Below are 20,166 nucleotides of genomic sequence, written 5' to 3' on the forward strand. Positions count from 1 at the left end.
GCTTTTACTGGGCCAATTTCTGTTCACACAGAGCTCTTCTCCAGGCCTTGAAACGGGATTGAGAGTGTCTACACTTAAATCACTACAATGGTGCAGACACAGCATTTCAGTGTAGACACTGGATGCCTACAAGAGGGCATCTCCCATCAGCATAGACCAGGGGTTCTCAACCAGGGATTCATGGGGTATGCACAGATCTGCCAGGGGGTGCACCAACTTATCGAGATACCTGCCTAGCTCCCTTGATGCCTTCGAGGAGCAGTGGGCGCTGTCCGGGGTTCTCTGCCTGGTGTCCCCGTCAGGCTCCCTTCTTATGACCCTTTGACCACACTCCTGTCCCTGTTCTTTTATTAGTTGTCCCCCAAAATCAGTTGGGTTTTTGAGATCCTGTAGATCCTCCCCTTAGGCTGGGGGGGGGAATCTGTTAGCAGTGGGCGGGCTTTCGAGCTACATGAAAAGCACTAGCAAAGTCGATACAAACTGAAATTTTATACAATGATTTGTTTATGCTGCTCTGTATACTACACACTGAAATGGAAGTACATTTATATTTCAGTTGATTTATAACTGAATGGTAAAAATGAGAAAGTCAATAGTTTTTCACAAATAGTGTGCTGTGACACTTTTTTGTATTTTTGTGTCTGATTTTATAAGCAAGTAGTTTTTAAGTGAGGTGAAACCTGGGGGTGCGCAAGACAAATCACACTCCAGAAAGCGGTACCGTAGTCTGGGAAGGTTGAGCCACTGACAGAGATAATCCACCTCCCTGCTTCAGGTTCACACTGTACAGATACAGCTCTCCGGGCAGGTCTACACGTCAAATGCTGCAGCAGCACAAAGGCATTGTAGGGCTTCAGGGAAGATGCTAGTTAATCAGCCTCTGTGAGCCCTCGTCCAGACTAACCCGCGGCATCGGCGGGTTAAAATCGATTGCTCGGGGATCGATATATCGCGTCTAGTCTGGACGCGGTGTATCGATCCCCGAGCGCGCTTACATCGATTCCGGAACTCCATCAATCCGAACGGAGTTCCGGAATCGACGCGGAGAGCCGCGGACATCGATGCCGCCCCGTCCAGACTGGTGAGTACCTCGATTTTAGAAATTCGACTTCAGCTACGTTATTCTCGTAGCTGAAGTTGCGTATCTAAAATCGATTTTAATTCCTAGTCTGGACGTGGCCTGAGAGACAATAGGTAGGTCCGCAGAAGAAGCCGGCCTGTCGACATAGCGCTGTGCACACTGAGGATTAGATGGGTACAACTGTGTCACTCAGAGGTGTGGCCTTTTCACATCCCTGTGCGACAGAGTGCTACCGCTGTACGGTTCTAGTACAGAACTTCCCTTGGGTGTGGATTTACTCCTGAGAGAGATCACTCTACCAAAGTAAGTCCCTAGTGTAGACCAGACCTCGGAATGGCACAGCCGCTGCAACAGGTGGTCTAGCATAAGTGGTTAGCAGATAGTCTAAGGGACCATTCCATGTGAAATGACCCATTAACACCTCTGCAGTCATAGGACAGTGTGTGTGTGTGTGGGGGGGGGTTAATGGGTTGCAGATTATTGTAATAGAAGCTAAACCTTATTCCCTGCTCTGCCACAGGTTGTGTGTGTGACCTTGGACCTCCCTGGGGGAGGGGAGGTGTGATAGGTGCATTAAAGACTGAAAAGCTGTGAGATCTTCAGGCGCATGAGGAGACAAAAGGTTTTGGATAGCTTCTTGGTCACACCTTGGTCAGGTTCCACATCTCGTCCACTGAGGCCCTTGGAAGTCCATGCTGTCATGTTTTCTCTACTATGGTTACCTGTGCTAGTTTGAGTAAAGCATCATTGTGATGTAGATGTACTCAGAGAGGCATCTCCATATCTCCCAGGCCAGACGGTGCCTTCTGGCATCTTACTCATTCCTGCTGCATGGCCCTGACCTTCTCCAGTGTCTAGCTGCATTTGCCTGGGGGAGGAGATAGCTGATTTCTTTCTCTTATCACCTCCTAAGAGCTCAGGGCCCTTCTCTCTGACTGGAATGCAGCTCATGCCAGCCTATGCTGGGTTGCTGATGGGCTCAGCCGCCCTGCAGGCATATCCAGTTTGCCATCTCTGGGAGTGGCAGACAGTAATATGCAACCAGGGCAGGGGGTCATGCTATGGAGAATGGTTTTGAGACCTGCTTTCCCTGCTGGAGGTGTGTTAATTTGTAGCTGGTACAGTTGGGTGCATCTACAGCCACCACCACCCCCAAATTCCTCTACCCTAGAAATATCCATAAAAACAACCCCCACTGCAGGCAGATACAGCCAGTCCTATTCTGCCTCTGCAGCCCTTAGGGAACAGGGAAAGCTGCAAAATCCTTCCCTGCTGTAGGGAGAAATGAAAGAAGTTCTCACGAGGGGGCGCCTCTAAGACTTACAAACTCTGCTTTCGGTTTCATTTCTCTGCTGCCTGCTCAGGCAGTGCTGCGTGCAGGGTTGTAGGCATGTCGGGCCCAGGATATGAGAGGGACAAGGTGGGGGAGGTCATATCTTTTATTGGACCAACTCCTGTTGGTGAGAGAGAGAAGCATTGAAGCCACACAGAGCTCTTCTCCAGGTCTGGAAGGTCCTCTGAGCGTCACAGCAAATGTGTCCCTCATCCAGTGCACTAAAGACCCCAATAACAATGGCGGGGGTGAAACCAATCACAACGCTCTCACATGAGCTCAGACAGGAACATGATAAAAGATGGGAGGGGGGACACTTTCCACAAAGCGATCTCTCTATACCTAACTTATCAGTCCTCATCCTCAAAGGAAACCTGCACAAGGACCACTCTTCCCCTCTGCAGGCTGGCAATATGCACACACCAACCCTTAGGCTCCCTAAGCGAGTCAGGGGCCAGAGTAGAATTAACCTGTGGCTATATCTCTGGAAATAGTCCCCACAGTTAAGCTCCAATCCTGGGGTTCAGGTCCCTCTGACCCATCTGTACACCCCACTTCCTTACACTTGAGTGCCCAGGTCCTTGACTTCTGGACACAGTGCACACAGATTTGCTGCCTCTGTGGAAGCAATGTCCTGCAGTTCACTCGCTTTGCCTCCGCTCAACACTCTCTTTAGCACCTGGCACTTAGCCGATATACACATTTCTCTGACAAAGCTTAAGACAGAGTCAAATAGAAGCAAGTCTAAGGACTGAAAACTCCTGGTTACAGATAAAAGAAAAATCTAACCTGCAATCTAGAGCCGCTACTTATGAGTGAGTTCCTTTCCTGTCTAATGAAGTAATTCTCACCCAGTGGGCAGTCTGTACAGCACTTGGCCAGTCGAGAGAGCTGGTGTCCACATTTCTTACGCCACCCACCCTGGCAGTGTCCCCTCCATAATGGATGCCATCTAGGGCCTTCTGTTTCTGTTAGACAGTTCCAGACCTTTTGTGTCTCTTCCTAACCTGGGGCATTTTGTCACCTTCTGTTTGCCCCAATGTTCCCCCCTTTTGTGCCCTGTAAAGGGCCAGAGCCTGCCCCTTGTCTAGACTGTAAAAGCTTGGCTGGGCTGAGAGACGTCAGCTGTTCTCCCTCTTCACTGACTTAGCTCCTAGAACCACCTCAGCCTAGGTGAGCAGTTTCACCTCCAGCAGCTTTGGAGCACAACATCCCATGTTCCATTACTCCTACGATATTTTCCACCCATACTTCCCCCAATAACCATGACAACCAGCGAGTTCTTAGCTTTCGGCACAGACTGCACATGGCCCCCTTCGCAGAACTATCGAGCACAGGGGAGACATGCCATGTCTAGGCAAGTCTCGGGGTACAGACTCATAACTGGGTACCCCCCATCTCTTGCCCGTAAGGGCTCCGGAGCCACAGCCAGTGCCTGGGGTTTTGTCATTCCTACAAATCAAAAGGAGAAGCGATTTCTCAAAGCAGGGGCAGCTCTATGCTTTTTGCCGCCCCAAGCATGGCAGTCAGGCAGCCTTCGGCGGCATTTCTGCTGGCGGTCCACTGGTCACGTGGATTCAGCGGCGTTTCTGTGGGTGATCTGCCGGTCCCGTGCCTTCGGCGTGTGAAAGTAGAATGAATTATATTGTGAAAATAGAAAGGATTAAAGAAATGTTGTCTATACCTTTAAGAAAAACTGTTGGAATGCTGCAATCCAGGTGTCAGGAATACAGACATTCACATAGAACAACTGCACCATTTAAGGGCAATTGGTGAAGTATTAGCCTCAGATCCATAAAGAGTTAGTAAGGAAGTAGGATATGCATGCTGTGCCCCAGGTGAATTTTACAGTTTTGCTTTCTTTGTTCCTTTGTCTGATTCCCGCTCTTTTATCTGTATAAATAAGACTGTTTTGGCCTTGCATGGCCGCTCACATATTCTGAATGTTATTGGCAGAGCGCTATGCTAATAAAACAGAGTGGTCTGACAAATTGTGAGTCCTGATTCTAACTTTGACAGGCGTACCCACCGCTGAATTGCCACCAAAGCCGTGGGACCAGCAGACCTCCCGCAGGCATGTCGCCGAAGGCAGCCTGACTGCTGCCCTCTCAGCGACCGGGAGGCCATCCCCCATGGCTTGCTGTGCTGGTGCCTAGACCTGCCCCTGTCTCAAAGGAATGAAAGAGCCACAGACTGAGTCATTGGTAATCACAGTTTTACTGTTCATGGTACAGAGCGTTCCCCTTGGAAACACAGAGCAGAGCTGATGCTAGTTCAGAAAGGTTTCATCCTCTGTAAGCAGTGGGCCTGACTCCCCACTGCTGAGTGTTGTAATTTACACCTGATCCATGGCACAGCACATGCAATACCTGGTTTGAGTGGAGAATTCTTATTCAGCGGCATCGCACACCTGCTTTGCACAAGTGCCAATGACAGCACTGGGTGCCAGGTAGGGGGGAATCAGGTGAATGTCCAGAGAAGGGTCAGTGTATAACAAAAGCTTTGAATTGCACAGCAGCAAAATAGTCCAGCTGCCCCCTCTCTGGCCACACTCTACGGTAGCCAAAGGCCGAGAGGTCAGTGCCCCCGAGACCGGCACAGGACTAGATCTGCCCATAGCTGGTACAGACCTCCTTGAGGGAGACTGGAGTAGAGCACTAGACTTACCCCTGGCTTAATGACTTTTCTTTTGAAATGGGGAGGAGGGGGCATGGCGGGGATGGGGGGGGGAGTTCAGCTGAGAGGGAAGGAGGATTGTACACCCAGCCAGGGTGTAACTGTTTTCATTGCATAATGTGTATTTCATGGGTGCAGCTGCACCCAGTCAGGACCTGAGGCAGGAGGATGCAAGTTCAGCTCTGCAAAACTAAAGCCATCCCATCTCTCCCCTCCCCCATAACTCCGTTGTCCTTCAGACCTGAGTCAGCAGCACTTGGGCTGGCTGCAGGCTGAGAAAGGGAGGGAAAGCTGCACCCAAATAATAAGCTGCACCCACGTGAGTGGCCAGAACGAGACAGCATGCACAGCAGATTGTGTGAACATTTAAAATGTCAGCTGGGCTCCTCCGGCTTGTACGTGCCCAGAGGCTCCTTGGGCTCAGCTCATTCTGGACTGGGGAACAGTAATAAGAAGTGGCCGACTCTCCCCAATGCACCACAATTCACCCCCAGAGCATTGTGCAGAGCGGCGCCTCTCCACCTCCTTCCTTACACGGGGACTGGCATAGTTAACAATGGTGACATTTCAATTATCCTCACTGGCCCTCCCAGCTGAGCAGAGCAGTTCCCCTCTCAGAGCTAGTGTTTCAGGCTCTTTGCACTAATTTCACACTTGTGAGGTTTTCCCCCAACCATAGCAGCTAGAGGCTTGCTTCTTTTCAAAGGAAATCAGATTCTGACGCATTAGAGAGCAGCTTCAAAGCCGTGCTAGTGCAGCATACCAGCGTCCCAGCTCAGCCCCAACGCTGGTGGGCGAGACATGTCCTTGGTCACAGAGGACAGCTACTATATCCTTGAAATGCTGTATTAAGAGGGAAAGGCTAGAAGTCAAAGGTGCGTTGGACATTTATGTGAATAACAAGATGCAGGGTTGTAATAATAAATACTAAAAGCAGAGTCTGGGAAGAGAACCTCCACCAGCCAACCTCCATCAGGAGTCAGGAGATTTTCAAAGGGGGGCAGATTATCCCGTATCTTCCTCCTGCAGGATTTCTCACACCTGCCTCTGAAGCATCTGGTACTGGCCACTGCTGGAGACGGGATGCTCGTCTGGATGGACCTTGGGGCGATCCAGTGTGCAATGCCTGTGGACTCAGGAATGTGTGGAGTTGTGTCTGGAACCAGGGTGGCGTGGGGGTGTGATATCCGGCAGGTGGGGTGAGGAGCACTGCAGAGGGTGCAGTGCATGGGAGTTGGGAGGGGGCAGTTTGTTTCCTATTGCTGGTGACAGCTAACAGCTACCTTTAAACTGAGGCATCTGGGTCCTGCTGCAACCGCCCCAAGCACCTCCTCCAAAGCCCAGATCTCCCACCTCGACGCTGCTGCGCTCTCTCCACCCCTCTGCAGACCACGTCGCCCCCATAATTCCCTTTCTGGACTATCATTCCCTTGTCCATAATGTCACTAAAGTGCTAGAGCCCTCACTAGGCTCCCGAGCTCAGCTCTGGCCAGAGAGCCCAGCCGGACTCAACAGGTCTCAGTCTGGCCCAGTATCTGTAATGCCCGTACTCCCCAGGCAGCCTGCACAGACCAGCGGGGGCTTGGCTGGATTATCCACTGCCCGTCCCTGCTCCGATTGTCCCCTGACATTCAGACACCCTCCACCCAATCCCGCTGCCACCACCACCTTCCCCAAAGGCCAGGGCGATTTAGTGGAAACAAACCAAGTGGAGTACAAGGGGCCCTGGAAGGCAATGTCCCCTCCCCCTGCGGGGGCAGTGCTATCCCCAGGAAACACTACGCTTCCCACCACCAGCTAGCAACCGGCTCCCACAATGTCAGATGGCTCAGTGCTCCCCGGGACACAGCAATGGAGAAACAAGCCCAAAGGGGCGACACCAGGTTTTGTCCCCTCACCAGATAGCATTGCCATGGCTGTATTGCCTTAAAGTGCACTAGGAACTACCCAGGGAAGGGGTGAGGGGGTGGCACGTGTCCATTCTCCAGAGCATCCAGGAGGTGCCAGTCTCAGGCAAGGAGACCCTCCAGCACCTGGGCGGGCAAAAGGGCAGAGGCTGCCCATCCTCACTGGATGAGCCCTGACGCTGGCAGCATGTTCTCGCTGGTGCTGTGAAGCAGGACTCGGCGCCTGCCATCCAGCTCTGCTCCATGGCCCTTCTCTGCAGGAGATGCAGGGGTGGGGAAGGAGAGAGGAAGGCAAAACAGGGACATTTAAAGCAAAGGCCTAGGCTCCACTGAGATGCCCTGACAGACTCAGGGATATTTAACTTTCCAGAGGCTGAATTCCTGCTCTGAAGAAATAGAAGGAGTCTCTCTTAGGGCAGCCAGTGCGAGCGCACACACACACACACACACACACTTCTGGGGGTCTCTAGATCTATCTAACCCCATAAGCGCTTCCTCTGATAACCAGCAGAGGGATTCAATTCAACAGTCTCCCCAGAGCCCCAGTCAGCAGCTCCTAGTCTGAACACTTGGGGCATTTCTCTGGAGGTTACAGCGTGTTACTGGTCCCATGCCAGAGGCAGATTAGCCTTTCCCAGCCCTACAGAGCACAGGGCCCTGGCCTCACTTACCCGCCTCCTCCATGCTGGGGAAATGTTGGAATCCCTCCAGATCTGCAGACAGCAAGACTTGGAGAACGTGGTTCTGAGAGAGGAGAGGACAAGGGGAGGGATGAATGTGGCTGTGACATTCCAGCTTCCATTGCTCACAGCGTCAGCAAAGACTTCCAGACGTGTCCTGAGAGGCTCAGGATGGGAGGCTGGGCTGAGTCAAACCCTAGGTAGGAGCAGCACAGATGACAGCTGCAGCCCTTCCCCACCACTTGATCCATATGAGGGAACCCCCGATTCTGCAGCCACTGTAGCAGCAGCCTCCCTCCTCTTGAGTGGCCAGGTGCAGCCCACGAGGACAGCAGGTCTCAAGATGCCATGCTCCATCTTGACCTGAGCAGCGAGGCCGCAATGCATGCTGGGCCATGCTTTTGCATCTGAGATGATGTGCACTGACACCAGCTGCATTAGTGGCAAGTTAGGTGCAGGCTTCAGGTTCTTGGCAAATTGCAAGTGTAGCCCCAAGTTATAGTCTGGGGAAGGAAATTTGGTTGAGCTAATCTGGTGACCAGTCCATTGGTTTTGGAAGCAGCTGCAGTGCCCATGTCCCTGGTCCAACTTGACAGCCAGAGCCTCCCCCACTCCCCCTTTCCAGACACACCTGCAAGCCAGAGAAGGTCAGGGTGACGCCCCTTTTCTGGAACTCCTGCAGCAGGTCTGCCAACCCCATCACCATGGTATAATCCATGCTGCTGACGTGGGTGCAGTCCAGGATGACACAGCGTGGCGGAGACACTGAGGGCGAGAACACCATGTGGTCACCTCACTGGCATTTCCAGCAGAACTTTCATCGGCCACCTGGGCAGGAAACTTAAAGCAGAAATTGATCTTTCTGGGCCTGGCAGTTTGAGTGTTGGCATTAGTTTGGCACAAGTTCAGCGAAGCCTCTGTCAGTCCTGCCCCAGCCAGCCAGCCTGCCCTTTACACTGCGAGCATGCTGAAGGCCAGACAAGCCTGAGAGCGAGTGAAGGATAAAGCCTTGATAGCTTCATCAACAGGTCCTGCCCAGGCAGGGTGAATCCCAGTCCAATTCCAACTAAGGCTTTCCACAAAATCTCTTCCCTACAAGCCGCAGGGAGAGATCACTCAGGGGCCAGCTGGCTGATCACAGGAGGTTCAGGATCAGCTTCACAGGCATTTGCCTGAGGAGCTGATCTGAATTTGGGGTTATTTATCCAGGAGTGCCAAGGCTGACAAAGGTTCCAATGCGGAGCAGCCGTTCTGGCCTCATTTATATTCAAAGGCTGCAGCAGTGAGGCCAGCGCCGTCCACAAGCTACAGCATTGAAACAAGGGTGTGTTTGGCTTGTAACAGGCTAGACTGCAACGTACCTGCCAGAGCCCATCTGTGCATGGCATCTCGGAGGGACTCAACAGCGGGGAAATGCAGACCACTCACAGGCTGCATGAGAAGCACCCCATGCTCTGAAAGCTGCAGAAGAACCAAGAGGGGAAGGATGAGAGGTGGCTGCCCTGGGTAACGTCACATGCTCCAATTCTCAGCCCAGAGCCAGTGTCCCCCTCACAGTGGAGGCAGGTGGGTGGGTAATGCAGCCAGCCATTGTCCCTCACACCGAAGGGGCCTTTACCCCGTCTCTCACCACACACGCATGACTCCCCCCTAATCCAACACAGACAGGCGCGCACGTGTGCGTGCGTGTGTGGATGCCTATGGCAATAGTGACATCTTCCCACATCTCCGGGAACCCCACTGAAGCTGAACCCCATGCAAGGAGGTCTGAGCCGCACCTTGATCTGGGGCCTGGCAATGGTGTAGAGCAGGAGAACGCCGGAGACCAGAATGCCGGCCACGATGCCATACTGAACCTCCCAGAAGCAGAGCAGGAACGTCACACACAGCGGCAGAAGGTCCAGCCCTGAGAGTGAGACCCCAGTCATTGCCTCTTCCCATCCGTTCACCCTCTCACTCAGCAGCTGTTCTGTGAAGCCCCTGGAGTCAACCAGCAGCCCATGGAGCCAGGGGAAGGGGTATGGATGAGGGAAGAGAAGCCCATTCGCATCTGTAGCGGGGGAGTGGAGATGCTTTTGCGCATGGCCCATCACAGGCCGCAGGCTGCTGGTGGTGGGAGAGGGTTCAGATTGGGGGGCAGGAAGCCAGGGTTCGGTGCTAACACAACATCCGGACATCTAGGGGCTGCCTGTGTGCTTCAATCCCAACATCTGGGCAAGCACCACACGAGGGCTACCAGAGATGAAGAAAGGGGAGAGGAGGGGAGGGGATACTCAAAGTCCTCATCTCAGGAAGGGTAGAGTCTGGAGCTGGGTCAGTGAGTGGGACAACACCCGGCCAGAATCCCCAGGCTGGGACACATGGATGTGTTACAGCAGCCTGGAAACGTGAAGTGCTACCTCGGCGCTGAATATTATCATGTAAACTGTCCCCTCTTGGTCCAGGGCACCCCTAGGTGTTGCCTTTCTGTGCACCAGGGCACAGAGCGTTTGGGGAGGGAGGGAACTACGTCACATCCAGGTGTGGTGCACACACAATCAAATGGCACTCTCAGATGCCTGCGTAACTGGCATGATTCCGGCAGAGGAAGCGCCTTGCTGGAGAAGAAGAGCTCTGTGTTGCTCGGAAGCTTGTCTCTCCCCCACAGAAGTTGGTCCAATGACTGATACTACCTCACAGATATTTTAACCAGCTGGAGGTTATACCAAATCCCACCCTTTTCAGAGTATCGCCAATAACGGCCTGCAGGTGGCGCCGGATCCCTTCGAACGTCCCCCGATACTGAACCCATGCAAAGAGCAGGAATTCGGACCCCGGGCAGGTGTGCAAAGCAGGTTGCTGGTGCTCATACGTTTAACCCGCCACAGCGTTCTGAAGATCCTGGCGTCAAACATAGGGGCCACGGCACAAATGATGACAGCAGCCAGAGCTGCTTTGGGAATGTAATAGAAGAGCGAGGTCAGGTAGGCCAGAGAGAGCAGGACCAGGGTCCCTGGGGAGACACAAAGCAGATGGTGAAACACGGCCACCCGACCCACAGCACAGCAGAGTCACCCCAGCCTCCCTCCCACACACTCAGCCCAGCCTCACACTGGTGAGAACAGGATGTAAAACCCTGGGGCGGGCCGGGCCCACAGGTGGCCCTTGGAATGGCAGGGGAAGCACCAATGAAGTCCCTGGGTGAGAGCAGGGCACCTACCTGTTATCAGCCCCCCTGCCGGGGTGCACACGCCTGTCTGAGCATTCACCGCTGTCCTGGAACACAAACCAAATGCACCGTTACAGGCCGTGCGAAGGCTCCAGGCAGAAGGCACGAAGGCCAGCTCCTTCCAGCTGCCCTGAATGCAGAGTCCAATGAGGAGAGCAGAATGGGGGGGAGGGATCAGTGCTGGCTCCCCAGTGCGATGGGGGAGCTGCTGGATGGATTCGGAGTCCTACGAGGGGGACTGGGGACAGGCCCCGCTCTGAGCTGCTGTCTGTCCAGAGACTAGCCCCTCCCCAGGGCATGCAGTACACCGGGGAAGGCCCATCCTCCCCCGCCACTTTACACCCGAGTAGGAACAAAAGCAAACCCTGAGGGTCCAGGGGCCACAGGGGACAGGAGGGAAAAGCTACTGCACACATGGCCCACCGACATGGGGCAGAGGGAAAAGGGCCACTCTCTACTGGCTGGGCTCTGAACCCAGGCCCTGACTGGGCTCACCCAGCCCATTAGCAAGGACCCCTCATGCTCTGAAAAGGCTGGCCTGCCAACCAGCCTCCATGGTGCTACTCACCGCCCAAAGCTGCCGGTGACAGGGTAGGAGGAGACGAAGGAGCCCAGGAGGTTGGTGAGGCCTGTTGGGGGTGGGGGAGAGAGAAGGGATGTTGTGAACAGTGCAGTCATGAGGAGAGTCAAGATGCTGCCTGGGGTGGGGGGCAGAGCGGGCCCTCCGTCCCATCAGCTCAGTGAGGGGCAGCCACTACCATGGCCCCTTGCAATCCGCAGACGAGGGTCCACAGCAGATTCAGTCCCCAGGCTGAACTCCCAACCCCACTCCAGTCGGCTGGAGAGAGGCTCCCCACAACACGTACCCCATGTCCTGGCAATCCCTCATCCCCCTGGCTGAGCTCTTACCCATCGCCAGCAGCTCCTGATTGAGGTCGATTCTGTAATTGTTCTGTGAGGCTGAAAGAAGAAGGAGGTGACTGGGCAGAACTCCCCACTCCTTTATCCCAGAGCTTCCTGCGAACTCTGTGCCAGCACCCAGTGGGCGCTGGGGCAGCAGGGCGCATGGAGGGGCGAGTCAGACTTTGCAGGGGAATGACCTGAGTCACAGGCCCACGGGACCCCTGGGGAGTGGCTCATTTCACCACCTTCGCCCTGCAGGTTACGCTCCCCGTACCTGGAGAGCAGTAACAGGCCTTACCAACACTGAGCTCCTGTCTTGGCCATGGGGAACCTCCCTAACCCATTCCCCATTCCCCATGGGCTGCCTCACCAGAGCAATAAACTACAGGGGGAAATGCCCACTTGTGGGGGAATGTTCCATGTGATCCCCCCGCCCCTGACCCCACTGACCTCGCACTCCAGGGGACAGTCCCCAGGCACTTCCTTCCTGCATCCCCTGTGCTATTCTTTGACATGTGGAAGGTCCCACCCCAGGGTCCTTCCCCACCACCATCCGGTGGCAGCTGACTCGAGACCCTTTCCCATGTGAGGGGCGAAGGCTCTGGGAGCCTGGAACGCAGCACGGCAGACCCAACACCATACCAAAGGCCTTGGCAATAGCGACGGTCTCCAGCAGACCCATGAGCGGCACCACAGCCAGTCCAGCTCCCAGGTCCTGGGGAGAGGATGGAAGAGGCCAGCATGTATATCACGGCAGAGAGCGCTGCAGACACAAGAGGTGGTGCCCTCTGCACTGTCCCCCCAACTCTGAGGGCAGCAGGAAGCACGAGTCTCAAGAGGAAATCTCCCATGATGCAGCTCACCCAGGCGAGGGGACAGGACCCCTCGCTCCACTAGCCCTGTGCACATACATGCTGAAGAGCAGATCACCCCAAGGCTCCATGCATTCAGCCCTGACTGCTCCTCAACTGAAGGGAAATGAGCAAAGGGGAGAACCCCCAATTCCCATCGCAATCCCACCTCTCTCGAGCTTGCTCAGCCATTTAAAGGTACAGTACAGAATTAGAGCACCACCCTGGGAAGCACCCATCTGCTTCCACCACCCCAGCACCACTCACCTGCACCATCTCGCTGAAGGGCACAGTGCTGTTGGCTTCAACCTTGGAGAAAGGCGGCAGCTGGAAGGGAGGGAGCCCTTGGGGCGTCTCCCCAGTGAGGGTGAACGGCTGGGAGCCCATCATCTGGAAGGAGTAGGCAACCAGGCCCGCAAACAGGACCACGAGTGCATTGCGAGCTACATCAGAGAGGAAATTACTGCGGTGAAGGCATTGCTCCGAGCCCACTGGGGATGGGCACAGGGGAGAGACATGCACTGGGGACTCTTTCCAGCCAAGGTGGATGCCTGCTGTCCACGAGAGCATGGGCAGCAGCAGAACAAACCTCCCACCAGTGGGCCTCAGCCCTGCCCTGGAGAGACCTACCGTGCAAGGGGTGTTCAGTCTCCACAGTCTACTCAGTCCTGGCCCTTTCTGTGGGGGGTGCCCAAAAGGGGCCAGGCACTGCCAGTCAGGACAGTGGTTCAGACCGCTGCCCCTCCAGGGACAGACCCATCTCACACAAGGGCCCCCAAGCAGCCATCCTATCAGAACAATTTGTGGGCCCTGCCAACATAGGCCAGATTCTGGCCTAGTGGTGAATGGCCCCACGGCCCAGAACATCCCCCAAGAGCCAGCCTGGGTCAGAGCACTCTCCAAGCAGACATTTGCTGCAGGCACACAACCCTCCCACTGTTTCTTCCTCTTTGCAGGGTCCTCATTTCTCCTCAACACCCTCTGACCATGCGCTAACTCCGGGACCTTAACGGGTGCTGCCAGGAGGAAGCTGACATCAGTCAGAGCTGGGCAGGGCAGTTAACTAACCTGTTGCTGTGGCCCAGAGGATAAGACGACTGATCCTGACGGACAACAGCTCCACCCGATGGATCCTGGGGATGTGGCCTTTCATCGCCCTGAGCCCCACAAGCACTGCCAGGCAGACCAGCCCCAAGAGAGCATCCCCAGCCCTGCAAACAGACCAAATCTGGGACGTGTCGCAACATACAGCAATCACTGCTGCAAAGGTCTTCTGTCGTGGGGAGGGCCCAGCCCAGCCAAGGCTCCAGTTCTGAGCGAGGAGACTCGTCTCTGCCGCAATCAGATCAATTCTCAGGGAACAGGGAGAAGGACCCAGGTCAGAAACCCGACAGGAATCAGTGGAGCAGGATCCACTTCCAACCGGAACTGGCCAGGGCAACCATTCCCTCCCCTCGTTTCAGCCCCTCTCCGCACTGCTGCAGAGGGTATGTACTCTGGCCTCCGTGCCCAAAACATATTAGACAGGGCTGTGCCAGGGTGTGGAGTCACAGGGCAAACCCTGTGTGACGGGGCATTCACCTCACATGAGCCCTGGAAGGTTAACAGAAGCAAGAGAGGCCAATTAGTCACTGGCTGCTCCTGGAGAGGAGCTAGGACCCAAGGAGGCTTAATTGCAGCTGACGCTCACACGGGCAGATACAAATGGGGTTGCTCTAAAGCCAGGGAGCTGGCCACAGAGGCGGGGGCTGCAGCGAGGAAGCCTGCAGCCCTGCTCCCTGATACTGGGGGGAGGAAGCAGCCCAGGGAAGGGGCAGTGAGGGCTGAGAGAACAGACCTGAGCTGCTACGTCGAGGGCCCCCGGATTGGAACCCGGTGCAGAGGGGAGGCCTGGGTTCCCGTACAAAGCACTGTGGGAGCGATGCAGTCAGCACAATGGATAGGGAGAGACCCTGGTGAACCCCGGAAGGTGGGCTTGGCTGGAGGACTAAGCCATAAAGGAGAGGCACTGCGGCTCCTGACCAGCAAGATGGGGACTGCAGAGCGAGTGAATGTGTCAAGGTGCTGAGCGACTGCAGGATGGGGCGCAGAGTGGTGAGCTTATTCTCCAGATGAGCCATGAGGAGGCGTTGCTGAGCAGTGGGTAGCATGGGCCCATTACATTCAGTGATTTCCTCACCACAGGGGCAGCTATCAGAGGCAGGGCAGGGCAAGGTGAGGCACAGAGACAACCGAGCTCACAAGCTTGGGCTGCCCGGGATCAGGGAGGCAGCGTGAGGCACAGATGTTCCCAGGACTGGCTTGAACTGGGAGCCATGCAAGGAACTGCTTCGTGCTCAGCAATTCCGGACTGGCAGCTCGCTGATGGGCCCAATGCCCTGCTCTAGCGGTGGGACTGGGGAGGGAGAGAAGTCACAGCTCCATCTCCGCTTTCCGGCAACTAGGGAGGCCACGAAGAGTCAGACTGACCCCATATGTCTCCACGCCCCAAAGCAATCCAACATGACAGAGGGCATGGAGTATAGCTTCGTGTTGGCACAGGGCACTGGGCAGTCTGCTTGTGCTTGGTGTGATCTGACGGATGATGCAGCAGGCAGCTGCCCCTTATAGTCACATGCCTCTCCCAGCCCTGCCATCCCCCGACCTCCACACCAGCCACGCCAGGACATTGGTGGAAGGAATGACCTAGGAAGAGCACAGAGATGTCTGCTGACCTGGTCTCCCCGATTCTTCGGAAGGTGTGATACACCTGCAGGAAAAACTGTCGTGGAATGTTGTGCAGCCCCAGGATGTTCTGTGCAAACAAACAAAGGCCTCGTGAAAGCCCAGCACAGCCCCAACTCCCAAATGCACCTGACAGGAACCCCAATGCCAGACCAAACAGCATGGCATTGGCCCCTCCTCTTCCCCATGGCACTGGCCTATGCAGTGTCTTTTGTATCTGCTACCTGGAAGCTTTCATCAGGGCCCAGACCACGTAGCTGTGTCCAAACCTCTGGCCAAGGAATTTTCTCCAGATCCTTCCCCAGCCCTAGGAAATTTTGGAGGCTCCGTGGGGAGACAGTTCCCATTCTCCCAGATGCCTGGTGCTGTGGCAGCTCCAGCCCCATGGAGACAGAGTCCTGCTTCCCATGCAAGCAGACAGGCTCTCCCAATATGGTATTCAAACTGGGGTGTTTTCCTTGACCCACGACTGTCCAGCTGCCGCCTCTCGAGTTCTCACATGTCACCAGAGGCTGACGGTGAATGTTGCTAAAAGAGCTCAGAGGTTCCTCCCAGAAAGAGCATCTGATGAAACCATAAGAGATTAGCTGATGTTTTCTGTTGTCTGGTGCCTTGCAAAGCATATGCTGACCCACATCCCTCTCTGATTACGGTCAACCACAAAGGAAATGTTGCAATACCTAAAATCACCACAAGGAATGAAGAGGATTGGCCAAGCCATGGACTAGTCAAACCTCACAGCCAATCCCAGCCCCTCCCACCTCCCAGAAGAGAGAAATCACCCAGCACAGCAGTCAGATGGTACAGATTGTCCCCGCGGCTCCCCCATAACCCCCATCGTCAGCAGAGAGAAGGACAGTGTATTTACAAGGGAAGCATACAGCTTGGTTTAGGTTTGTCGACAAAGCATAATTACCAGGAAGTCCAGCCAACGGGCAGAACATCACCTCCACTTGCCCCGCATTGAGCATGCTCTCAGCTCTGGGAGGGAGGGAGCGAGGAACCCACCATGGGTCACCAGCATGGCAGTGCAGGACAATCACACCAACCCTGCAAAATCCTTCCAGTGCACTCATCTGAGGCAACACTTTGTTTGCTTGTTTGTCTGAGGAGCAAGCGAAGTATCCTTCATGTTTCCACTGATACCACTGTGCTGAGCTAAGCAGACCGTGCACCTGGGCCGGTGAATTTTTATGACAACTTTGCAAGGCTGCATTAGGCCACTGTGCAAGTTAAACCAAAGAAATGGAAAAGGCCAGATGCAGGAGAAGGTCCTACCTTGACCTGGTTGAAGCTAATGGTGACCGAAGCGGCCGAGGTAAACCCTTTAATGACGGGGAAGGAAACAAAGTCCAGTAGGAAACCTGCAAAGGATGAAAATTGCTATAAGGAAGCTGCTCTCCTAGGTACAGACTGCAGCTTGCACACACATGCAGAGTACAAGGTTTTACAAGTCAGAGCTGGACAACAGCAGAGACATTTCTTGCAGGGACAAGTTGCTAAAATGAGAAGCGTCATACAAAGACAAGGCACAACACGGCCGCAGCATCTCACCGAGGTGCAGGAGACCCATGGCTAGCTGGATACAGCCTGACAGGAAGGTCAGCAGAATGGCATAGGCAGGGTCATGGAACACATAGGAAGAGACCAGCAGCGACATAATGGCCGTTGGACCCAGCGTCACATCTTTTGAGGTCCCCAGCAGGCAGTAGACAAAGCAGCCCATGAAGGAGGAATAGAGACCGTACTGCACAGGAACAAACAGAGCCTTCAGCACCAGAATCACAGTAACTTGGGAACCTGCTCTGATCACGCCACGAACTGGGCATTCGGAAAGGATGGCTGGGATTGGTTAACAAAGGGTCTGGCCATAGAAGTATCCCAGGGGAAAGTACTGGGTAATCTTCAGAAGAAATGTCTGTAGCACATTCGTCACTCTGATATCTGTCCCACACACTTTCTGAAAGAGGAACATGGACGGTCCCAGGAAGCTGCCTGCCTTCAGTCCCCCAATGTGCCCTGTAGGGTGACCAGATGCCCCCATTTTATAGGGACAGTCCTGATATTTGGGACTTTTTCTTATATAGGCACCTATTACCCCCTACCCTGTCCCGATTTTTCACACTTGCTGTCTGGTCACCCTAGTGCCCTGCCACAACCACTCACCTTGCCATGTGTTACTGCCTCTCTAACACTCACCCACTCCCCAACAGTTACAAACTTCAGCCTTCTCCCAGGATATGCAAGCCTCCCCCCACTGTAATCACCCCCACTGTGAACAGTGCCCCCTTTATAATGCTCAGAACTCTGCATTTTTGCAGTGGCTACCATAAAAAACTTGAGGTTTACTGTGTGGCAGTATTTACAATATCCTCCGGGCTGTGACTGGGAAACTCCTCCAATACCACAGTACATTCAGCTACTGCAGCTGGGGAACGTCCAGGCTGTAGTGGCATTGGGGGTAAGTGCTATAAGAGGGCACTATGGATTTCTCACTCATGGAAAGAGTGAGCTCTAAGCTTGGGCGTATGTAAGGCCAGGTGAGGGACCTGCATTGATCAGATCAGCACATGCTTATGCAAGGGATGTACTTCTCAATGTCCCCAGCACTGAGGCATTGGGGTCCCTGTATGAACAGAGGAGGCTGGGCTGGCTCCAGGCACCAGCCCAGCCAGCAGCTGCTTGGGCCGGCCAATGGAAAGGGGCGGCACGTCTGGGTCTTCAGCAGCAATTCGGCAGCAGGTCCCTCGGTCCCTCTCTTCCTCTTTGAGCTGCTGCCGAAGTGCCGCCGATCAGCTTCATCTTTATTTTTTATTTTATTTTTTTTGCTTTGCCGCTTGGAGTGGCAAAAAAGCTGGAGCCGGCCCTGAGAGGAGGGGAAACAATACTTACTGGTTGCCTCGAGGTGATTCTGCAAAGGAACTCGCAACAGCTGCCTCCACCCACCCCTAGCACAACCCTCCACGGCTAGAATCAAGCAACCCACCTGAACTGGCAGGCCGGCCACCTCGGCATAGGCCAGTGCTTGCGGCACGACAGTCAGGCCCACGGTCACGCCAGCGATGAGATCGAGCTGCAGCCACCCCAGAGAATACTGGGGCAGCCACCTGAGGACAGGGAGCCTCCTCTGCACTGTGTGGTAGGAGCAGCATCTCTGGGGAGCCTCTCGGTCCCGCTCTGCCATAGCAGCTTTCTTGGGGATTCAGGCCAGTGTGTAACATGCTCCAGGCTTAGCTGGGTCTGTCAGGGCACCGCTAGAATCCCCTGCAGCGGTTTCAGGGGACGTGGTGACTGGAGGAAGACAGTATCCTCAGCAGCTCTGTTCAGTGGAGTTCTCTGGTTCTCCAACATACCTGTGTGGGAAGAAGGTTCAGAGACTTGGCCCAGGCCAGGGAGGGATGCATGGGGCACTGTCTGCACCAACTGACGGACTCCTCTCCTTCTGGTCTTCTATGAAGGCCCAGACTGAGGGATGCCTCCACCGCCTCCGTTCACCTGGTGAGGTCTCCTAAGGCTATGGCCCCGGGGGCAAGTGCAGAGAACTTGCTGGGTGGAATTTTTCTGCCCCCTAGAACGGGCTCTGGCTCCCTCTCCTGGAACAGTATCCCAGAGGGTCACTGGCCAGCAGCACTCCAGGGCAGGGAGTGGGTCCCAAGGGACTGGCATGGGCAGAGTGCTGTTCAACTGGTTTCTCTCTCTCTCTCTTGTTGGCAAAGAGATGGAAATAGAGAGTTTTTACACGGGGCTGCAAATAAAGAAGTCCCCCCTCCCCCCGGCCGTTCCCAGAAATGCCCAGCACATGATCTGGGCAGTAAGTGGCACAGTAGGGGCTAGTTTGCTCTGATTATATTCCCAAGCCAAGGGCTGAGAACAGAGGAACAACAGTCAGTGCTAGCCGGATCCACGGCAGGGACAGGCGGCACACACCTCAATGCAGGGCCAAGGTGACAAAGACCCATGATGAGGAACACAACAAACCTCATTGCACACAGGAATATCAACAAAGTTACATTAGAACCGGAACAGGTACAGAGAAGCGCAACAAAAATGATCAGGGGTCTGGAAGAGCGTCCATAGGAGGAGCGATCAAAAGGACTAGGGCTGGACAGCTGAGAAAAGAGGTGACTAAGGGGGGATACGATAGAGATCTATAAACTCCTGAACGTTATGATGGAGAAAGTCAATAGTGAAGTGTTATTTATCCCTTCACATAACACAAGAACCAGGGGTCACCGGATGAAATGAATGGGCAGCAGGTTTAAAACAAAAGGAAGTGCTGCTGCTTCACACCACACACCCTCAACCCTGGAACTCTTTACCAGGGGACGTTGTGAAGGCCAAAAGGTGCTGAGAGCATTGAACCACAAGGTAAAACCCTGCCTAGGATGGAAACCACTTCAAGCCAGGGGAGGGGGGAGCAGCAGCACCCCTAGTTCCAGCACCTGTAGCCGGGAGCCCAGGGCTGCCCAGATGATTCAGGGGCAAAGCAATAGCATAAAAGAGAGTTCCAATACTATATTCTCGTGGGGGCCGCACAGCCCTGCCAGGGACAGGGGCTCCTCTGCGGTACACAACTGCCTGGGCGGGGCGGCCCGCGCGGTCGGCGGCAGGAGAGGCCCTGGAGAGCTCTGGCTGCCGCTGCCCTGCTTGTCCCCCACTCGCTACCCGGCCAAGGGACCCCCGGCCCCGCACTCACCCGCCCCAGCCGCCGCCCCTGGGCGCCCGGACTCCGGCCCGGCTGGTGTGACGCGCCCGGGGCGGAGCCGACGAGGGGGCGGTATCCCCGGCTGGCGGGCGGGGCCC

At 54.9% G+C, this 20,166-nt stretch overlaps 1 protein-coding gene across 1 annotated transcript; it reads right to left on the bottom strand.

Annotated features, from left to right (window-relative positions):
* Positions 1 to 4,612: 4,612 nt before the first annotated feature.
* Positions 4,613 to 20,103, bottom strand: SLC26A11 (solute carrier family 26 member 11). Its single transcript, XM_050921450.1, has 17 exons — positions 20,060 to 20,103; positions 18,350 to 18,716; positions 16,918 to 17,110; positions 16,642 to 16,727; positions 15,354 to 15,433; positions 13,708 to 13,850; positions 12,907 to 13,082; positions 12,431 to 12,503; positions 11,795 to 11,845; positions 11,454 to 11,514; positions 10,877 to 10,932; positions 10,529 to 10,669; positions 9,456 to 9,583; positions 9,039 to 9,138; positions 8,309 to 8,442; positions 7,669 to 7,741; positions 4,613 to 7,251 (listed from the first exon to the last, which is right to left on the bottom strand). Exons 2-17 carry the CDS (start codon positions 18,545 to 18,547, stop codon positions 7,157 to 7,159), a joined length of 1,788 nt encoding a protein of 595 aa, XP_050777407.1. The 5' UTR covers positions 18,548 to 18,716; positions 20,060 to 20,103; the 3' UTR covers positions 4,613 to 7,156.
* Positions 20,104 to 20,166: the final 63 nt, after the last annotated feature.

Source organism: Gopherus flavomarginatus, chromosome 12 (assembly GCF_025201925.1).
Source record: "Gopherus flavomarginatus isolate rGopFla2 chromosome 12, rGopFla2.mat.asm, whole genome shotgun sequence".
In the NCBI taxonomy this organism is placed as follows: Eukaryota; Metazoa; Chordata; order Testudines; family Testudinidae; genus Gopherus; species Gopherus flavomarginatus.

Excerpts from the sequence above, each read along its gene's own strand:
- SLC26A11 (XM_050921450.1), bottom strand. The coding sequence starts at position 18,547 with ATGGCAGAGCGGGACCGAGAGGCTCCCCAGAGATGCTGCTCCTACCAC. Across the intron at positions 16,728-16,917 it reads CATGGGTCTCCTGCACCTCG|GTTTCCTACTGGACTTTGTT; the intron begins GTGAGATGCTGC and ends CATCCTTTGCAG. Across the intron at positions 13,083-13,707 it reads CCTCTGGGCCACAGCAACAG|CTCGCAATGCACTCGTGGTC; the intron begins GTTAGTTAACTG and ends TCTCTGATGTAG.